This window comes from Halichondria panicea, chromosome 15 (genome assembly GCF_963675165.1).
Source record: "Halichondria panicea chromosome 15, odHalPani1.1, whole genome shotgun sequence".
NCBI lineage: Eukaryota > Metazoa > Porifera > Demospongiae > Suberitida > Halichondriidae > Halichondria > Halichondria panicea.
The window spans coordinates 4,868,721-4,887,344 of record NC_087391.1 but is presented as its reverse complement, the minus strand read 5'-3'; the positions used below and the strand labels follow the sequence as shown (position 1 = coordinate 4,887,344).

General features: G+C 42.3%; 5 protein-coding genes across 5 annotated transcripts; 3 read left to right on the top strand and 2 right to left on the bottom strand.

Moving 5' to 3' along the window:
* The first annotated feature begins 701 nt into the window (after positions 1-701).
* On the top strand, positions 702-6,068 carry LOC135348501 (cation channel sperm-associated auxiliary subunit delta-like). The gene is made up of 31 exons (XM_064546727.1): positions 702-734; positions 996-1,108; positions 1,159-1,254; positions 1,307-1,376; positions 1,441-1,479; positions 1,527-1,564; positions 1,621-1,672; positions 1,731-1,848; positions 1,898-1,953; positions 2,107-2,136; positions 2,192-2,260; positions 2,316-2,393; positions 2,444-2,513; positions 2,599-2,688; positions 2,759-3,007; positions 3,065-3,144; positions 3,204-3,289; positions 3,355-3,430; positions 3,666-3,731; positions 3,789-3,836; positions 3,894-3,983; positions 4,035-4,081; positions 4,306-4,366; positions 4,508-4,560; positions 4,634-4,693; positions 4,747-4,804; positions 4,865-4,944; positions 5,005-5,104; positions 5,161-5,241; positions 5,421-5,575; positions 5,735-6,068. The coding sequence occupies exons 12-31, from the start codon at positions 2,370-2,372 to the stop codon at positions 5,925-5,927; spliced, it is 1,767 nt and encodes a 588-aa protein (XP_064402797.1). The 5' UTR covers positions 702-734; positions 996-1,108; positions 1,159-1,254; positions 1,307-1,376; positions 1,441-1,479; positions 1,527-1,564; positions 1,621-1,672; positions 1,731-1,848; positions 1,898-1,953; positions 2,107-2,136; positions 2,192-2,260; positions 2,316-2,369; the 3' UTR covers positions 5,928-6,068.
* On the bottom strand, positions 6,031-7,373 carry LOC135348505 (glutathione S-transferase theta-1-like). Its single transcript, XM_064546732.1, has 4 exons — positions 7,213-7,373; positions 7,059-7,149; positions 6,801-6,951; positions 6,031-6,433 (listed from the first exon to the last, which is right to left on the bottom strand). Exons 1-4 carry the CDS (start codon positions 7,325-7,327, stop codon positions 6,104-6,106), a joined length of 687 nt encoding a protein of 228 aa, XP_064402802.1. The 5' UTR covers positions 7,328-7,373; the 3' UTR covers positions 6,031-6,103.
* A 20-nt stretch (positions 7,374-7,393) lies between these two features.
* Positions 7,394-11,049, top strand: LOC135348502 (dehydrogenase/reductase SDR family member 7-like). Its single transcript, XM_064546728.1, has 8 exons — positions 7,394-7,823; positions 8,231-8,340; positions 8,533-8,728; positions 9,112-9,158; positions 9,455-9,583; positions 9,781-10,064; positions 10,696-10,750; positions 10,870-11,049. The coding sequence occupies exons 1-8, from the start codon at positions 7,505-7,507 to the stop codon at positions 10,894-10,896; spliced, it is 1,167 nt and encodes a 388-aa protein (XP_064402798.1). The 5' UTR covers positions 7,394-7,504; the 3' UTR covers positions 10,897-11,049.
* On the bottom strand, positions 10,986-15,484 carry LOC135348500 (hapless 2-like). The gene is made up of 15 exons (XM_064546726.1): positions 15,270-15,484; positions 15,049-15,195; positions 14,791-14,928; positions 14,633-14,742; positions 14,392-14,554; positions 13,916-14,232; positions 13,817-13,859; positions 13,462-13,752; positions 13,177-13,312; positions 13,011-13,108; positions 12,382-12,956; positions 11,916-12,199; positions 11,565-11,788; positions 11,315-11,410; positions 10,986-11,263 (listed from the first exon to the last, which is right to left on the bottom strand). The coding sequence occupies exons 1-15, from the start codon at positions 15,456-15,458 to the stop codon at positions 11,066-11,068; spliced, it is 3,009 nt and encodes a 1,002-aa protein (XP_064402796.1). The 5' UTR covers positions 15,459-15,484; the 3' UTR covers positions 10,986-11,065.
* A 27-nt stretch (positions 15,485-15,511) lies between these two features.
* Positions 15,512-18,388, top strand: LOC135348498 (seipin-like). The gene is made up of 8 exons (XM_064546725.1): positions 15,512-15,635; positions 15,740-15,959; positions 16,082-16,148; positions 16,380-16,523; positions 16,760-16,992; positions 17,219-17,447; positions 17,676-17,781; positions 18,067-18,388. Exons 2-8 carry the CDS (start codon positions 15,763-15,765, stop codon positions 18,249-18,251), a joined length of 1,161 nt encoding a protein of 386 aa, XP_064402795.1. The 5' UTR covers positions 15,512-15,635; positions 15,740-15,762; the 3' UTR covers positions 18,252-18,388.
* The last annotated feature ends 236 nt before the right edge of the window (positions 18,389-18,624 follow it).

Sequence of the window (18,624 nt, the reverse complement as noted above, 5' to 3'; positions counted from 1 at the left end):
AATGCCTTTATCTATTCTGTTCTCTCTCTGACTATATATATATATACAGGTGCTGTTGGAAACAGCTGAGAATGTCTCGTTTACGATAACTGTCTGTAACAGTAGAAGTTTCGGTGCAGAAGACTCATCCAGCAGGTCAGGCCTCAGAGAGATATAGTGTTAACTGTCTGTACCTATAATTATTATGTCTGCGTGTGTGTACTTGTGTGGTATCAAGCGTGTGTTTCTCCATTAGCCTACAGTACAGTGTTCAGTGTCTGCGCCCAGGATTCCACCAAGCGTTTCTACAGGGCATGGTGCTCAATGCATATGGTAATGCATCTGGTAATGCATCTGGTAATGCATCTAGTATTGCATCTGGTAATGCATCTAATGCATCTGAGGTAGAGGTGAGTTAATTGTGGTCAGTCAGTCATTGTTTAACTATGCTATCAGTAATTGCATCAACTTTCCATTCTGCAGACCTCTACGTTTTACATACCACTAGACAACACTCCTTACTGCCACTCCTGGGCAGTCAGTTCTCAGTATTCACTAGTCAACTCCACAAGGTATACATACTGCATATACTATCCATTTGTACAGTGACTATCCCTGTGCCTTTACCTTTATTCATGAAATCATCATCATCACTGCTATTCTAGCCAGGTGAGATTAGTCTAATTTTTGAGGTACTCTAATTTTATATTTTACAACAGATCATTCTCAAAGTATGGATAGGGAATATTAATGAGGTAAAACCACACACACACACACACGCACACACACACACACACACACACGCACACGCACACACACACACACACACACGCACACACACGCACACGCACACGCACACACACACGCACACGCACACGCACACGCACACGCACACGCACACACGCACACGCACGCACACACACACACACACACACACACACACACACACACACACACACACACACACAACACACAACACTTTACAGTACATGTTTTAACTCACTGTTAATCCACAGAATTCTGGCCTCAGTGCTCAGTTCAACTCTTTGGGTGGGAGTCCATCACTAACTGTCATCACACCTAGTGTCCTAGTTACTTTCTCGGCACAAGGCTTCAGCAGTTCATGCAGGTGATTCGTGGTGCAAGACTTCACATATCCAAATCTCCATAATTATTCAGCTGTTGGACATTCACTATTCTGGCTAGTGTTTTGCCTTACGAATTTGGCCTGGAAATCTCCGGGAGAGGTGTCATCATCTTTGACTGTGGAGTAAGGTTTGTATAAGTCTACATGCATTATCTAAATTGTAAATCGCTTCTTACGTAGACCAACCAAAGTGCTGATATCAAGAGTTAAGCTCTCGAATAGTGCCATTGTGCTAAGTACAAATACCAGTGTGAGTGGGCGTTGTATTATACTCTGCTATTACTATTGTTACTACGTATATACTGATTCTCTAGGTTGAGTTATCTATAGAAGAAAACCTCATATTATATCAGGTTTGAAAAAAAAAATATCCATGCATGGCCTAATATTCCCTAAACAGGACCCGCAAGTATCTGGACTGGTTGTACTACTGCATAGGTATGATGATATTCATTAACCAATGTTTGCACACACTACAGTGCACATGTGTACAGTGGAAATACCTTTATCACACAAGATGACTTCCAGAACATCCTGATATTCCAGGTAACTAAAACCGAAAGCTATTTTTTTTATAGTAAATTCTTCCCAAATACGTACGTAGATACCTAGCCTCCCGGGCCCATTGGATGGGGTGGCAGTATCGGACAGTGCTTTGCTCTTATTGGTCAATGGTTCCCTGTACACCCTACCCACTAAGCAAGGGTCACTTCAACTATCTGGTAGGAATCACCAACATTAATATCCCTCTTTTGATTTTCATTTGTGCAGACACTAATGTGGACTATGTAGTGTCTGGTGGATTGCATTATTCTGGGGAGAATGAGGTCAATAATTGCGTGTGTGTGTGTGTGTGTGTGTGTGTGTGTGTGTGTGTGTGTGGGTGGGTGTGCGTGTGTATGTGTGGGTGTGTGTGTGGGTGGGTGTGGGTGTGGGTGTGCGTGGGTGTGTACTATTACTAATGGTGATCCCTATTACAGAGAGCGATTGTAGTGGCTTGGAGTACTGGTGTAAGTTGTGTTAGCTAAGATGCCACTCATATTAAAGTGTTCTCCATTGATGAAGGGTTCACGATTTCTCTTATCTATCGATGGTGGAATAATCTTTAGAGAAATCCTTCTACAGTCAGCAACAGTAAGAGAACCGTTCGTTTTATAAACTCCCCTCTTGTAAATCTCTCATTCCTCAGGATCGTGTTCACAGAGTCTTGGTGCATCCATACTTCTTTGAGGTGTCTGTTCTTATGTCCTCCGAAAACTCAACAGATGTAAGTCTGTTATTAGCATAGGGCTGCTCGTAATCTTCACACAATCCCAGGCCCGTTTTGAAAGATATAACATCATCTCTGAAGTGTGGAATCCAGAATGGACTAGCTTTGACACTGCAGGTAGTTTAACTATACATAAATTTTTGTCCTGTGCTGTGCTGAGTTCGTTTTTGGTATGGTAGTTCATAGGGATACTTCATTGCAGGAGGAGAGCTATTTGCTCAGTTCTTTCCGAATATGTTTGGAGAGCTATTGGTCTGGGAGGATACTGCACTCTCTCGTAGTCCAAACGGAGGTAGCCTCGCTGTTGGAAATTAGTCTCTGAATAATAATTCGTTTCGTTTTCGTCCCATCCGCTACTCCAGGTCTGACAGTAAGTGAGCTGCCTGTGTACACCGCTGAGGAAGAAGACCACGACGAGGAAGGAGAAGATCACGATGATGAAGATGAAGATGAAGACCACGGTGATGAGGATGACCATGGTGATGAAGATGACCATGGTGATGAAGATGACCATGGTGATGAAGATGACCATGGTGATGACCACGCTGGTGAAGGGACCCTCACTGAACACCACTTTGAATCAGACGACACTATCAAGCAGGTGGCACTCGGTAAGATCTACCGGCCGTCTACAATAGATAACTATAGCTCTTGATTCCTTGGTAAAGGTGCCGGAGGGCAGTTTGCTGTTCTTACCCTTAAAAACAGACTATTCTATGGTGTTTTCTCAGTTGGCAATGGAGTTGAGGTATGCCCATTCCAAACAGCTCAGATATGCTTTATATATACCGGTACATGCATACATAGATTGAATCTGGTTTGAGCTCTGATGATGTAAGTGCTGCTGTGGTGTTTAATGGTAATGGTGAACTGAGGATTGTGTCAATTAAAAGGTACGCATGCACGCTGTGATTGCATGTTCATTGACAATTAATTATTGATACATGCATGTATACAGTGGTGATCTGAGTGTGCGCAAGGTCCCGACTTACTCTCTCCTTCTCTCTTCTCTCTACCCTCCTCCTGCTTGCCCTGTGAGTGAAACTACATTACCTCTACATCCAAGTAGTGTTTTTTTCAAAAACTGGTCGTTTCTGCTAGCTAACTTCTTTATGTATTAGGAAGGGTGTACATAGCTCAGGGAAGCCTATCACATGTGCATGTTATTATAGCGTGTTTTTTTAAGTGTGTTCTGTGCTAATGCACTATTTTATCTTGGCTATTCTGTATTTTGAGCAACTAACATGACTGTACATATTAATCATCCAGTACGTTCAGTGGCAGCACAGTGTGGACCAAGCGGTTTACTATTTGGACACTAGGGGACAGATTGAAGTAAGCCATGCAGCCATGATTGTGTTTTCACTCTCAATGTTTACTATCCTACAACAGTTGTGGGCCAGTCTCAGTCCAGGACAGTGGGAGAGCAACCAGATATCGGTAATCCACGTACTGATGACGTTATATATGAACGTGTAATATATTACCTCCATGCAGGTGTTGGCTTCCAACCCCGCTGCTGTGGGTCTAAGCATGACCAGCCAACTGACACAGACCGCCTTAGAGGGATCCATACAGAGGAACACGGTATGCTAATGTATGCATGTACATCATTGATGCCATTGTATTATTATACAGACGGTGAGAATTGTTCCGAGTCATCCCAGGGATGAATTAACCTCAAGGTATAGTTGACATGCAATTTCGATATAGACTACTTATATAATAATTATTATGGTTAAGAGTGTAATATGGGATTAATAGCATGAGTTAACAAGCATTGACGACTTGCAATTACTGGACCAGATGACATCCTGTGATACGAGATAATTGCACTTGCTATACACTGTACAAATTCCAGTGCACTAATAGCACATCATATGATTATACGTGTCTCCACTGTCTACAGGACAGCTCTCAAACTGTCTGCTGCCACACAGGACCTGGCATGCTCCAACTCAGCAGAAGCTGTAAGTGTTATATATAGACGATTGGAAATACATATCATGGAAGATCACTGTATACATGCATGTATGTATATACGTACTTATTGTGTACATGCATTCCCTAGTGTGTTTCGTAAACAAACAACTAATGGCTCTCTCCTTCAGGTCACTCTGATTTCAGTTCAGTGCCCACCTGGAAGACACATCCGAGTGAGAAGGTACGTACATGTAACATAATAATTTATATATGCAATGCTAATGTGTATATCGATGATTGCCTCTTGTGTACAGACCAGCCACTCAAAGTACCAACTGTCCAGCATACAATAACTTCTCCTATACAATCGAACAGTGAGCAGCTATATATACCTTATACGTATACGCATATCACATGTCTTTTACAGAGGCAGATATGACCCTGAGCTGAAAGGCAGAACAAATGTTCAGGGAAGTGTCGACTTGGTAAGTAAATAAAGTTGTTGTGTTCTCTTAATTTGTTATGTCACTATATTCTACGTATAGAAAGTGGACTATGATGTCGTTAGGTTTGGCTGTCCAATAAATCTCCCTTTCTCCAGCACCTTCAAACCTGTCCTGGAATTGTATGTTAATTATGGACAGTCTTAGTTGAATTCCTTAATTGCTTTATGTGCTGCCTACAGGTATGATGGTGATACCTTCATTGAGGAGGTTACAGGGGATTTTGTATTGTGGGAACTGAAAGGGAGAACTGACTTTAGCTACAATGCCACTGCCGTTAGGGTAAGTCCCTACCATGCACATGCATGCAGACACTGCACAGGCACCTATGATTGCAGGTAAGATGTTTGTCTGCTCCTTTGAACTGGGTAGACTTGCTGGAGAATGGCACCCACCCCTCACTGGCCTGGACTCCTCAGGTAAATCTGTATAGTGTCACTTTTCTCTGTGATTTCTACCGAGTCTCCGAATTATCTCCATCCACCTTGCTTAGTGTGTATTCCCTCAGTATTTACGTGCACACCACACCACATGCATCTATGTATGTTTGTCAATTATGAGTAACGCAATGTTGAGTGGCCTATTCAACTATTTCCAGACCCATCGCTCCTGCTTTGAGAGTGGTGGCCCTGCGCTGGTGGTGGAGAGCACTCCCTACCAAATATTCAACAGCACTGGAGGGTCCTCGCTCGTGTGGAATGACTACAATGGTATCTACCTACTGGTTGCTCAAGTGGTCGCTCCAGGATACAGGTATATATGCGTAGACTTACATACCATTATATTGCTGATAAATGGTGTATTCAATTTTGTTGCTATTATTAGCTAGTATTGTATAAGAATATCTCCTGGGGGGGTTAACAGATAAGATGTCACAGTGTAATCAAAACTTATATTATTCCCCTTTTTTAGTTATTGTGATCTAAGGGTCTACTTTGCTGTTGAGGTGTTTGGAGCAGTGAGCTATGCGTACATTGGCTACATCCTTCTGGCGCTGACCTGTCTTCTAGGACTGTCTCTCCTCCTATTGGCTTACGCATGCTATAAGCACGTGCTCATGGCTGGGTCAGTGAATGGGCCCAGGAAATCGCAAAAGAAGGACTAATTGAATTGCTTACTCTTTAGTAATGAACATTTATTGTATGTATCATTTATGCACATCAACATTGTAATTTACTGTATTATATATACTATCGCAAACACCACCACAAAACAGTCATAATTATTAACATTGCTCCAAGATTCCAATTGCAATAAAATAAAAAATTTATATACTTTTTACTAGAGTTTTCCTTTAAATGTTCCTCTGTCTCTAGCTGTATAGATGGCCTTGTGGACTTGATCAAAGTGTGGGGCAAGCTCCTTCTGACAGTCGGTCAGCCATTGGGACAGTCGTGGCTTGTCTGCTACTGGGTCCACTCCTGCCACCCAAAACTGAGTCAGCTCACAAACTGCCTGCAGGTCAGCGATGGAGATGCTCTCACTGTTGATGAACTTCGTATCTTTGAGGAAGTGGCCGTCTAGTAACTTTAGGCTCTTTTTCAGAGTTCTCTCGTTGTTCTTTACCATTTCTTCGTTTGGGGGTTTACCAGTCATGAGTGGCAGAAACATCTGTAGGGAGAATTAACACAGTTGAGATTACACAAGTATAATTAATTATAGTGAGAAACTTCTAATTAAACGTTCCACCCTTTGTAGAGTTAATACACTAGCTTGGAGGGTCGGTTGTTCTACAGAGTTTATTGTATCAAGGTATAACAAAGGTGTAATAAAAGTCATACAGTCCCTTCCGTGTTATATTGTTTTTATTACACGGCCGCGTAGCCTCGAGGCATAATTTGGTAAGGGGTCGTCATGGTATAAAACACATAATTAGAATCTCTTCGTAATAATACAGGCAATTATTCTCCCTCGGGGCTTCGCCAAAATAAAATAATACATACTACGTAAAATGTAATATCAGTCATTAGCCAGTCACCTTGTTGAAGATTGTGTGGGCGGCTCCCACTCTCAAATTGGCGTGGTGCCAGTGAAGGTACTCGTCAATCTTGGCTTGTTGCTGGAGGTCAGCTGGGTACCAGTGGTCGGGCAACTTGTGCTTGCACACCAGGTACTTCATTATTGCAGCACTACAGGTAAATATTAACAGATCATCATCACCTCTCACTAAATAAAAGGTACTGGTAGGAATTTGAAATAAAGCTACAAATGGGCAGTCGTTCAAACTAATGTTTACCTCTCAAAAAGCTTAAATCCATTATCATCCATTGCAGGCACTGTCCGAGTTGCACAGACTCTTGTGAATTCTTCATCAGTTCGATTCTCCACTAGAAAAAGAAAAGGAGGTGGCCATGGCATCCATCTTAAAATGACCTGCTAGATCAACTTACTCTCTGAAATCTTGATGAGCTTGGGCTCAAATGGGATTCTGTTGACATGGCAAAGGATGAGGACAGCCCTGGAGGGCTGAGAAAATGTATCAAAGAACAACTTCAGACCAGACATCTTTTGGGGGGAGTGGCTGCTAAATATAAAAGTGGGTGTGTCACCTGAAGCTGAGATGGTGGGCGTTCAACCGATCCTGCATGTGGCAGCCTTACATAAACCACAAAGTCATCCTGTTATACTGTTCTATCTTTTGAGCAACTAGACTAGATCAGAACCGCTTGGATATTGAATTAGATGGGTGTATTTTCAGAGTTGACGTTCCTTCTCCTATCAACCCTCAATTGGTTTGGACTGATTAGTCTGGTCATTGGTTTTCTACTGGTGGTTGTACTACTTGTCATCTTGTTCAAATCAGACTGTGACCTGTCATTGAAGCTGTACGAGAAGCTTGGAGCCAACCCGTCCAAGCTCTATGGCAAGGTGGTGTGGATTACCGGGGCCTCTAGTGGCATCGGTGAAGACTTGTGCTACACTTTAGCGAGTTGTGGAGCAAAGCTCATTCTGTCGGCAAGGAGAGAAAAGCAGCTGAGGAAAGTGCTGGAGAAATGCAAAGGTAAGGGCACGCTCATGCATGAAGTCTTGATCTCATAGGAATCACTAGATGCAGCCATAGTAATTTCAAATGTGGTCGTGTACGTGTTTCATATTATTATTGGATATATACGTACGTATCAAATGAAAATCCACAGCCCCCAGCAGCTTAGAACTTTAATCAGCCTAGTTGGGATATTAGCGTATGCTCTCAGTCAAATTATATATCCCGTATGGCAGGCCGAAATTGTATGGTACTGGCTTCCTTGAATGGTTGCTTTCATCTGCTATGATATTCCCATACATGTTATTATTTTAAAATCCCCTGAGGCTGTGCATTCTTCAAGTTATCATACTGTAATTAAAGTATAAGTTAGTTGTAATGGTCAGCTTGTAATTTTCTCCCCCTCCCCCCCCCCCCCTCCACAGAGTTGTCCCCTACTGAGATGAAAGAGTGTCACATGGTACTGCCGTTGGACCTGCTCAACACAGACCATCACCGTGACTACGCCCTCGAGGTGCTACAGGAGTTTGGCCGAGTGAGTTGAACCGTGACATTGAATGACTGTGATGAATTGTGTAATAATTATGTGTGGTGTGGTATTTCTTTGAAAATTGTCTTGTGTGTGCATCCGATTAGATGCTTTTACAATTAAGCTTTGCAAGTTCATTCATCCTTGTACGTATCATAGTCTTTATCCCCCCCCCTACCACCGCACACACACTCTCAGATTGACATCCTGGTGAATAATGCCGGGCGCTCACAGAGAGCAGAGGCCAAGGAGACACGGCTGGACGTGGACAGAGCAGTCCTGGAACTGAATACCCTAGGAACCATCTCCATGACGAAGGTGGTGCTACCTCACATGTTGGAACAAGAGGACGGTGGTATCATTACAGTCATCAGCAGCGTGGCTGGCAAAATGGGTGAGGAACTGAGATTGATTGTGAAAAACACTTATTACTTTAGTTAATTGCCCTTATTGTGATCTTGGTATAGTTGTCCACCAAGTTTTAGACAATAGGAACTGGTTTCCCAACATACAGTAATAATTATTGTGTTGCTTTATATGGTTGTAATTATTTATTTTGAAACTACCATCTGCTTCTTCAGATAATAGACACTCTAAGTAATCTAAGTAATAACTGTTCAAGTTGTTGTCTATTGAGGCACAACCGTTCTTTCCATAAACTATTTGTGTTGCTATGCTATACACTGAGAGTGTTTGGAGTGTTGTGTGAATTCCTGGAGTTGTTAGTTGTTATGGAACTAGAGACTGTGTGAAATAGCCCCTCCCCCTCTCCTCCAGGTGCCCCAGGCTCTGCTTCATACAGTGCCAGCAAGCATGCACTTCAGGTATGTTGACTAACCTTAATTTCCCCTGAAAAAGTTTTTAGTCCACATTCCAAATCAATGACAGTGCATGTTTTCTCTTAAACTCCAAACTATATCCTTCCTTGGAATAGTGTTTAACAGCTCTGGTGGCACGATAAAGAGTATTATAGGCAGGTGTAGGGTTGCTTCAATGAGCAGGGATTTTTCCAAGAATCTTATAGATGAGTAGCCTATTGATTATGAGGAATTGAGCTTTTAATTACCAGATGTGATAATTATATCTGGCCACTCACTACCCATCCACACACACTTTGCAGGGATACTTTGACACTCTAAGAATGGAGCTGGCAGACACAGGTGTGGGAGTACTGACTGTCTGCCCTGGACCCGTGGACACTCCATTCATGAGAGAACTGTTTGGGAAAGAGCTTGTACAGAAACAAAAAGTGTGTGGGTCTGTGATAATCGATAATCATGTTTGTTGTTGTAGGAACGATCAAGTCAATTAGTGCAATCCACATCCTATATATAAACACATACGTGTATGATCTGTGATGCTCTCATGTGGGTGCAAGCTAGCAACCCGCTAAGTACGCTGTACATATGTCAATGTTGTCTCATGTTACTTTCTGTTTCATATCAGGAGGAGGTTAGAAAGAAACACCTTCTGGAGAAGATTGGTCCAAAGCCGTCACTAAACGGTGAAGTATGTGAAGTCCTCAAAACTTTCCCTGTTGCGGATTCGATCAGTGCTAGTACTGAGAGCACAGAGACATGGAAATCAGACCCTGGCAGACTGAATGGGAACCGGTGTGCGCAGCTAATAGCAGTAGCCATGGCTAACAACTTGGAGGAAGTGTGGATCTCTAAACAACCTATTTTACTGTTCACTTATCTCAGCCAGTACTTCCCTACAGTGTTTAGATGGTGAGTGAACATGTCCATTATGTGCTTGTAGGTATATAATCATATCTATGGCACTTAGTAACAATACGACAGGGCATCGAAGCATAATTAAGTACCATAACCAGGTGACTTGATATGTCATGAGAGTTCAATGTGGGGGGGGTACATGTAGACATGCATAGTTAACTAAGCACCCCCTTACTACATTTCTGAGAAAGCACTAAGCTAAACGAGTAACTTGATGATGTAACTTGTTGATGCAGTAATAATTATTAGTTACAGTATAGCGGGTAATTTTCGTTGGTGCAAATTTTCGTACGAACAATTTTAAATACTCATACAGCTCAGGATAGTGACGTTGAACCTATTACAGTAGAGTCATTTCGTAGTTTTAATTTTTGTATGATGCTCTACAATATAAAATTTCCACCATACGAAAATAACCAGCTATATACGGTAATCAATTAGACACAATCATGTTTGGAGATTTCAATTCCGCAATTCTTTTGATAGCAATTCCTTTGTGTTACTTGAATGTACTATTTCTAGGAATTGATTTGTAGTTTCATAAGTAGTACATTAATGGAGACTAGGCTAAAGCATCTGTGTGCTGTGTGTGTGGTTTGATATCATTCACATCACTAATTTACAGGCTGGGAAAACACCAAGGAAGCAAACGACTAAATGCCATCAAAGCAGGAAAACATGTACGCGAGACATTATACAGTATAATTATATTGAATTTAAATTTGTTACGGCTATATAGTTGATCACAATAATGTCAACTTGATGCGTATGATTGCACACTGTTTGTTCATCCATGCAGAATGTTGATGGTCATTTCTTCCGGTGATGGTGCACTTAACAAAGAACAAAGACTCACAAAAGCATGTGTGACTTTATTGGTGTGTTTTCATTTTTTACTATAATTATGTATGGAAGTGTGCACGTTTGTATCTTGTGATTATTATTATGATGCAAATAAAATTGTTTGTGACAATGATAATTATATATAATGCTGATTAAGTGGTGTCCTTAGAGTGTTTGTCAGTCTGTTTGATAACGTATAATGTGGTATCATTTAAACAAGGGAACAGTGGAGCTATTGTGACCAGCTTGAGGGCTTGCTCTCTGTCCAGTGAATGCTCAAACTCTTTGAGGCTTGTGAGGAGTTTGGGAGGTTTCAACAATCGTACCTTCCCATGTTTCACCTCCTTAACCTGCATGGATTGTGAATGAAGAAGTATTCAAATGTACACACTTTAGTTTACCTGGTATGTGTACTTATAGAGGTCAAACTGGTAGCTGCGCGATGACTTCTCTGACGTTCTCAGTCTACCTCGTACACTCAGCATCTTGCCGACATTCTGCAAAAGTAACGAATAACAAATTTAGAATTATCCGCCAGAGACAAAAACTTGCATCCATTTGTACATGTATGGCATCCAGACTGACTGCACTACTAATTACTGTGAGCATACTGCACGTGGTTTATGGGGGCGTTGTGGTTGGTATTATTACTTTCATTGATGGTGGTAGATTGTCAGCAATGGGGTAGTTGAAATAGACCGGGTGTTCCTGTGTCAACAGCTCATCAACGTCTCCAGCCTCATCAGGGTCTGACGTGTCACTGGACTGTATCTCACTCGATGCATATATCTTCCCACCCTCTTCATCACTGTCTGTGGCATTTGGTGATGACTCCAGGAGCTCAACTGCATCCTCTGGATTGAAGCCAATGTTCTCTGTAGAAATTACAATGCTAAAACACTCATCAAAAATGCATTTGACATTGTACAATTTAAGAACAAAAATTCATACTGATAATGCGGCCTAAAACACTCAAGGGTTTCCAATTAGAAGTATCCTCACCCGTTTTTACTCTCTCCTTTCTTTCTTTCCTCAGCTCTGCATCAAATTCAATAATTTCCCTCTCAATTTTGCCTCTGCTGTACTTGTCCAGTTGCAGGTAGGCCTGGTCCTCGGCCTGGTTTCCAGATGCTCGCTCCACTCTAAAGTTCTTCTTTCTCTTGTGACGCTTCCACTTTCTCTTGACAAATATAAAGAGGTAGTGTAGGGTCCAGATGAGGGGGAGGAGAAGGCAGTAATAAAAGAAAAACATTCCCTTAATTATCTTCAGGCATGCCATATTTTCCCTGTGTGTATATGCGAGAAAACGAATCAAAAGAATATGAAACCAAGAGATAAAGTTATCTGATTTCCCGTTATATATTGTAAGCATGGTACTCAAACTGAAACGCCACAACACTGTACAGCACTGCAAAGGTTGTAATAAATCCCATTTGGAAAGCACACCATTATAAAAAAAACATCTTACTTGACTTTGCAGGTGCATTTGTATGGTTTTTGATACCACGGCGTCTCATTCTTCATTCCCTTCCTCTTGTTGACTCTCATTAGCTTCCGATGCCTCCGTCGTGTTAACTTGGCCCCCTTACACATGCCGTCACAGTTCGGAGGAATTCTCCATCCAGTACCGACTTTCCTAACTACAGCCTCTTCTTTCCTGCTTTTACCAGCAGTCACCACACAGAGTGACCAGCCAACGCAACACGACACACACTTCTCGCAGCAGGCACTGCACGCTTGGAAAGCTCTGGGAAACCACTCTTGAAATATTTTCTTAAGTACTTTTAAGATCACAGTTACGATGATGACAATAGGCTCAGGGACCTTGATTTCACCAGTGATTATCATATGCAGGATTTTCAGTGCACCGAGGCAGCCAAGTATCCACCAAATCCACAGACCAAGCAATAAAGTGGGCCCAAGGGCTGCCAACGCTTTTTGCAGATCCAATAGCCAGTTTGGTTGCTCCCAAATGTCTTCAATGTATCCGGTTCCATTTTTAGCTACTGTAGATTCGGGACAAGTAGTGTTTGCATCACCGCACTAAGAGATGAAAACTGAGGTTATTGCATGGGTGAAAGAAAAAGTTGGCCTTACCGCACAGCCACAGTAACCATAGCAGAAACAAGTGTCAAGGGTCTCAAAGGTAATTGTCATGTTGTCCAACAATTCCCCATTTAAACCAACCAACTCCACTACAGATATAGACAAAAAAATAATGATGAGATGCGTGTAGAAACAGTTACGTCATAAATTCACTCACATTTGCAGTGGTTGACCTTCCCGATGGCATGGAAGGAGTAGATGACAAATGAGACATTGGACAACTGATTAGGGTCAAGGGTCACGGAGATTGCAGGGACTGAATCGATACCAGCAGAGCAATGCAACACAAACACCTGCGAAGAAATGACATTTATAATGGATTTAATTGCGTTTTATTATTAGCGAATACTTAATTTAGCGTTAATTACAAATTCGCTAAAATTAGTATCCGTTTATAATAGTAACAATAAGGTAACAACATTCGAATGATTAGTGTTCTCACATTGAACACGGATGTGTATCTCCCAGTATTCTGGATAATGATATTCAGCACACCAGTCGCAGACAATGACTCAAAGCTCTCTATGTATGCCTCAACAATCCTCCCGTAAGATTTATGCTCCACAATAGTTATATCATCAGCAGCTAATGAGATAGTGATCAAACTCTTGGCTGGGTTAGCGGCAATGAAATTGACTTGGTAGTCAGTCATACCCGATGTGCGAGGTACAGAGTGGACCTTGCCGTAGTTATAGAGCATGTAGTCTCCAGGACGCTTAGCTCTCTGACGCTCCTGCACATGCAAATTAAATAATAAATACTGGCTGTGTATATACAAGGGGCACTGTCAAACTCACAATATCTCGTTTCCAAAGGAGAAATGGCTGATTGTCCAGACAACTGCGTAACAGAGAATTCAGTAATATTATTCTAATGGAGGAATGAATATACCTTACCTTCCATACCTACTGGTGCACATCCTAGGCTGGTGTCTGAACGCAGAATAGCCCACCCCAATCTTATTACAGGACCTTCCGGTAAAATCGAATAGCGGTTTGGGCACAACCATCCACTCAGTAGCATTCTTGAGGGACTGTACAAATCTATGGATATTTGGCATTTCGTCTAAAGGCATTCCATATGCAATGGTGGTGAGCTTTAAGTTGTGGCGAGAAACTGGAAGTGTCTGGGGAATCAGCAAGTATCTGGTGCTAAGTGAAGTGGTTTTCACGAATGTACTTGGATTGAAATCGGCAACGTACTCTGCTCGGACCTAAAGATAATCATAATGATAAATGTCATGCAGGCAAACAATGGACAACCAGTGCTTGTACAGTGACCTAACATCAGTGAGAAATACCAATTTTGAGGGTAGCCAATAATGAAAATTAAACAATTCACATCATCCTTTCACAATTCATATGAAACTTACCTGATACTCTGGAGAGGTTGTTGTTCTCTTATGAGGGCCAATCTCCAGCCTAGAGATCCTCTCCCACACCTCCTCTTCACTGGCTAGACTGTAAGCTAGTCGCTCTATAGAGACACTGATCGTGAATTGCAGCTGAGGAGGGTACAGCCCAAACACATACCACCTAAGAAGTACATCATAAAGTCCATGTGCAATCAATGCCATCAGGCTCGTACTGCATGTACAGTTAAATTTTACTCACGCTAATTTATCAAATCTCAGGCAGTGGCCAACATATTTATTATAACGACCGGCACATCCTACAGAGCTCCCTCTCCATTCAGTGTGCTCACCGCAACCGCAGCATCTTCCCTGCAATTATAGGCAAGTTCGTAAGGAACTGAAAAGGTATGCACATACCTGACTGTCAAATACTCTTTTCCCCAATCGATTATTAACGATGGGACAAACCAGCTCATGATCAGAAGCAAACCAATCTTCTCTACATCTCCAATGAGAAGTTGGTATAACTAACTCATGAGGGTAGTTTGCCACAACCTACAAGTGGGAGAAAACACGAAGTGTCAGGGTGAACCGTAACTGAAAGTGTTTGCTTGTTGCTTACATGCATACATTTAGTGTGCCCACGATTATCACGCCATATCTACCGACCCTTACCCCAACTTGGAAGAGCCTGTAGTTAATCAAAACTGGTGATTTTCTAACGGTAATCCTGAGAGGGTGTTGCAGCTGAGAGTTTTTAATGTCTTCCCCTGATGTGTCAGTAACTTTAGCAATCTTCGCTTCAATTTTCTGTGCAGCTCCCTGAAGCAAAAAAGTGCAAATTTGAGCTCACACATAAGACACAAAACTTTTACAAGAATAGTTGAACTGTATACCTCATTTGCAGTAATGGCCATGGCAACCACCAACTTCTTACTGCAGACAGCTCCAACATTGTTCCTCAGCTCAGAGTTCCCATAAGCTGTGCATTGGCTCAAACTGGACTTGGACACAATGCTGCTCAATGCTGGCGTCCACAGCAGGTGCAGAAATAGAGCTAACAGCAACCATCTTCCAAAGGCCATGCTCCAGCTGCCTGAACTTGCAAGGTTTCATGGCAACTCGAATTTTCTGCTGAGTAGACAAACATTAATTTGACCTTTGATACACGATTAATGAAAGAGACAGCACAAGATACACGTACACACGTACATCACAAGCAGCCAACAGCGTCCATTATATCATCTGAACTCCCTAGCATAGTAAGTTACTGAAGCTATGTAGGTTTTGAGAGAGCAGACCAGCTCATGAGCATACAATACTCTTAGTCTTATTAACTTTATCCGTTGTTTGTTGAATGCTCCAGGTCACCCACCGGTACCCAGTACAATGTGGCGTATAGTGGCAGCAGTGGTGGGTCTGTATCGGATGGTGATGGACGCAACTCGAGAGCTGTTCATCCGTATTCTGATGGGTATCCTCATCTTCCTAGGCTATGTGCTTCTCTCTCTCTTCATCTACGCCATCATGAGGAGAATCATGGTCCCTCAGAAACTACACACTCTACCTGTACACTTACAATACACGTGAGTACATCTGCTGAAGTACATTAACGATGAGGAGATGTTCAAATGTATATTTAAAGTTAGAAGAATTGTGTTTTTAGAGCCAGATATAAGAATAGTGTTTCTGTTATTGGCTCCCACAGACCAGGGTGCAGTGATATTCAGTGTCCGTTCCCTCAAGCCGAGCTAATCTTAAATGGTGGAAAAAAGGTGAGGGTTGCATCTAGATTACTGGCCAATCTAGGATTAATAATGGTCGTAACTTGGGTTTGGAAGGTTGTAATTGCATGTCTCAACATTAATTTTGGTCAGGGGATATTTTTCAGCAAAATCAACAAATCAACATGTACCAATAAAGTAGCTAGATCTAATACCTAGCTGTAAAGCTTTCTCCTTGTTCTAAATTCACTTACAATGTGACTACTAATTCCATTGGTGCAGTTGCTGAGCTCTGGGCAGTACTACAAGATCTTACTGGAGCTAGAAATCCCTGAGACGAATGCCAACCAGGAAGTGGGTGTGTTCATGGTCAACCTCACCTTCCATTCCACTGACGGGCGGTACCTCTCGTCCTCAGCCAGACCAGTGAGAGAATCATTGTTGACCCCTTCATTGTAATTAAGCTTCTATTCTCAATTAGTCTGTTCCAATGACCATTAATTTCTGACGTTATTATCACTAGATGACAATTTAGTGACTCCATGGCATTTACCTAAGGTACTGTAGACACATACGTACATTTTTGACTTGTTTCCAAGGTCCCCTATACATGTATAGCAAATCTAAATTTCTCACTATTATCCCCCCCCCCCCTTCCACAGGTTATGATTCGGTTCAAGTCCTTCCTCCTCCAAATCCTCTACACCCTGTTCTTTGCAGTGCCCCTCCTCCTGGGTCTCTGGGAGCAGAAGCAAGTCATCGAGTTGGTCCTGTTTGAGAGCTACTACGAGCCGTACGGTGATGGGGCTCTCTCTGCACTAGTCACTGTACAGCATCATGGAGTGCAGCTCTACTCAACACAACTGAGCATCGAGGCCAACTTCAGTGGATTCACGTAATACTAAACAATTGTATATTCATGGCCAATGGCTTATAATTTAAAGCCCTTGGTATGGCTAGATAAAGAAGTTTTGTATGGAGAAACTAGTATCGATCAGCAGACAAGTTTGGTCTAAAAGTCAGTGTAGGAATAATTATGTTGGTGTACTAGGTAAATAGTTGAGTGGGCCATATTTGCCTAGAACATGAGCCTATTAAAAGTCATGAAATGGTATATGCAGGTACTACCTGTACCAGTGGCCCATCTCCATGAGTGTGATAGTGATCATCAGCATCTTTGTCAGTCTGTGCACGTGTACCGTGCTCATGTGGGTGAGTGATGTGGTGAGGGACTACGATGAACAGAGGAGGGCTGCTTTGCAACGGAGGAGAATGATACAAGCTCGCACCACGGGACAGGCCGCTCAGAATGGACTGGGAACACAGAGACGAGGACGAGGGAGACAACAGGTCAGCCACTTAGTACGATTGTGATGACTGTACTGACATGATCTTGTTGTTATCGTTGAAGTGCCTGCTTGTAGAGTGTTAATTAGATGACATCATGGTTTGTTTGATGGGATGTGTCTGATAATAAGATGTACCCATAATTATTGATTTGTTGTGTGCACACTTCACTAGCGATAGCCTTCTCTGATGCTTTCACCTTACACCATAATAATTATTATCCATGCACAGGTTGGTAGTAACACGGCCCTCCCCCCTGCCCTGGAAGAGACCACCGGCTCTGAGATATCCTCTGAGGAGACTAGTACTGTCACTGGAGTGGAGGATCTGGCATCAGGTGAGCAGCCATACCTACCAGTACTGTAGTACCATACTCAATCAAATCAGTTAAAGTATCCCTTTAAATGCCTGCGTCTTATTTTTGAATATTGTACATAATTTTATGTAATAATAATTACTGTACCCTACTGAGTATATACTCCCTACACTAGTATCAAACATTTTTTTTCCGTGTCTTACATATAGAAGGTCCATATACACTCAGTGTAGTATATTCCCCTCCCCACACTCACCCTTAATACCCACCCCCTCCACTCCTCATACCCACCCACTCCACACACAGAGATGGGTCGAGGGCAGTCCACCCCACCTCCCAGTATCACACCCACGGAGGGAAGTGTCACAAGCAGTGATTACAGTGCAGGGTTCAACGATGTGCTCTCCAGCCTGCACACGCTCAGTAGGGAGCTAGATGGACAGGAAGTGGGTGTGGCCAACAGAAACATTCGATATAGAACTGGACATTGATATTTTCTCTGTGTGTGTGTGTACGTGTGGGTGTGTGTGTGTGTGTGTGTGTGTGTGTGTGTGTGTTCTCCATTCACTTCCAAATTATTATGTAGTTAATTTTGTATAATGTCAATCATGCTAAATTTATGAAAATGTGACTTTACTGGGTAAGGCTTTGAGCATCATCATTAATTTTTATAGCTAGTCAGGTGCATTCATAATGATGTATACTTTCACGATTAAATCGTGAAAAAAATTGGTGTGTGCGCGCATGGACCATAACCCTTTTGCAATGAAATAGGAAAGCGGAAGGTCGAGTCACATGGGCTCATGGCCGCAGCGAGCTCAAAGAATGGTTTTTTTTACCTTAGAGCTTTTGTAGCCCAAAATA

Excerpts from the sequence above, each read along its gene's own strand:
- LOC135348501 (XM_064546727.1), top strand. The coding sequence starts at position 2,370 with ATGTCCTCCGAAAACTCAACAGAT. Across the intron at positions 3,732-3,788 it reads ACACTAGGGGACAGATTGAA|TTGTGGGCCAGTCTCAGTCC; the intron begins GTAAGCCATGCA and ends ATCCTACAACAG. Across the intron at positions 5,105-5,160 it reads ACAATGCCACTGCCGTTAGG|GTAAGATGTTTGTCTGCTCC; the intron begins GTAAGTCCCTAC and ends CTATGATTGCAG.
- LOC135348505 (XM_064546732.1), bottom strand. The coding sequence starts at position 7,327 with ATGTCTGGTCTGAAGTTGTTCTTTGATACATTTTCTCAGCCCTCCAGG. Across the intron at positions 7,150-7,212 it reads GCTCATCAAGATTTCAGAGA|TGGAGAATCGAACTGATGAA; the intron begins GTAAGTTGATCT and ends TTCTTTTTCTAG. Across the intron at positions 6,434-6,800 it reads CCCACACAATCTTCAACAAG|ATGTTTCTGCCACTCATGAC; the intron begins GTGACTGGCTAA and ends TTCTCCCTACAG.
- LOC135348502 (XM_064546728.1), top strand. The coding sequence starts at position 7,505 with ATGGGTGTATTTTCAGAGTTGACGTTCCTTCTCCTATCAACCCTCAAT. Across the intron at positions 8,341-8,532 it reads TGCTACAGGAGTTTGGCCGA|ATTGACATCCTGGTGAATAA; the intron begins GTGAGTTGAACC and ends ACACACTCTCAG. Across the intron at positions 8,729-9,111 it reads CAGCGTGGCTGGCAAAATGG|GTGCCCCAGGCTCTGCTTCA; the intron begins GTGAGGAACTGA and ends CCTCTCCTCCAG.
- LOC135348500 (XM_064546726.1), bottom strand. The coding sequence starts at position 15,458 with ATGGCCTTTGGAAGATGGTTGCTGTTAGCTCTATTTCTGCACCTGCTG. Across the intron at positions 13,860-13,915 it reads TGCACCAGTAGGTATGGAAG|TTGTCTGGACAATCAGCCAT; the intron begins GTAAGGTATATT and ends TCTGTTACGCAG. Across the intron at positions 12,200-12,381 it reads AAATGCACCTGCAAAGTCAA|GGAAAATATGGCATGCCTGA; the intron begins GTAAGATGTTTT and ends ATATACACACAG.
- LOC135348498 (XM_064546725.1), top strand. The coding sequence starts at position 15,763 with ATGTGGCGTATAGTGGCAGCAGTGGTGGGTCTGTATCGGATGGTGATG. Across the intron at positions 15,960-16,081 it reads CCTGTACACTTACAATACAC|ACCAGGGTGCAGTGATATTC; the intron begins GTGAGTACATCT and ends TGGCTCCCACAG. Across the intron at positions 17,448-17,675 it reads GAGGACGAGGGAGACAACAG|GTTGGTAGTAACACGGCCCT; the intron begins GTCAGCCACTTA and ends ATCCATGCACAG.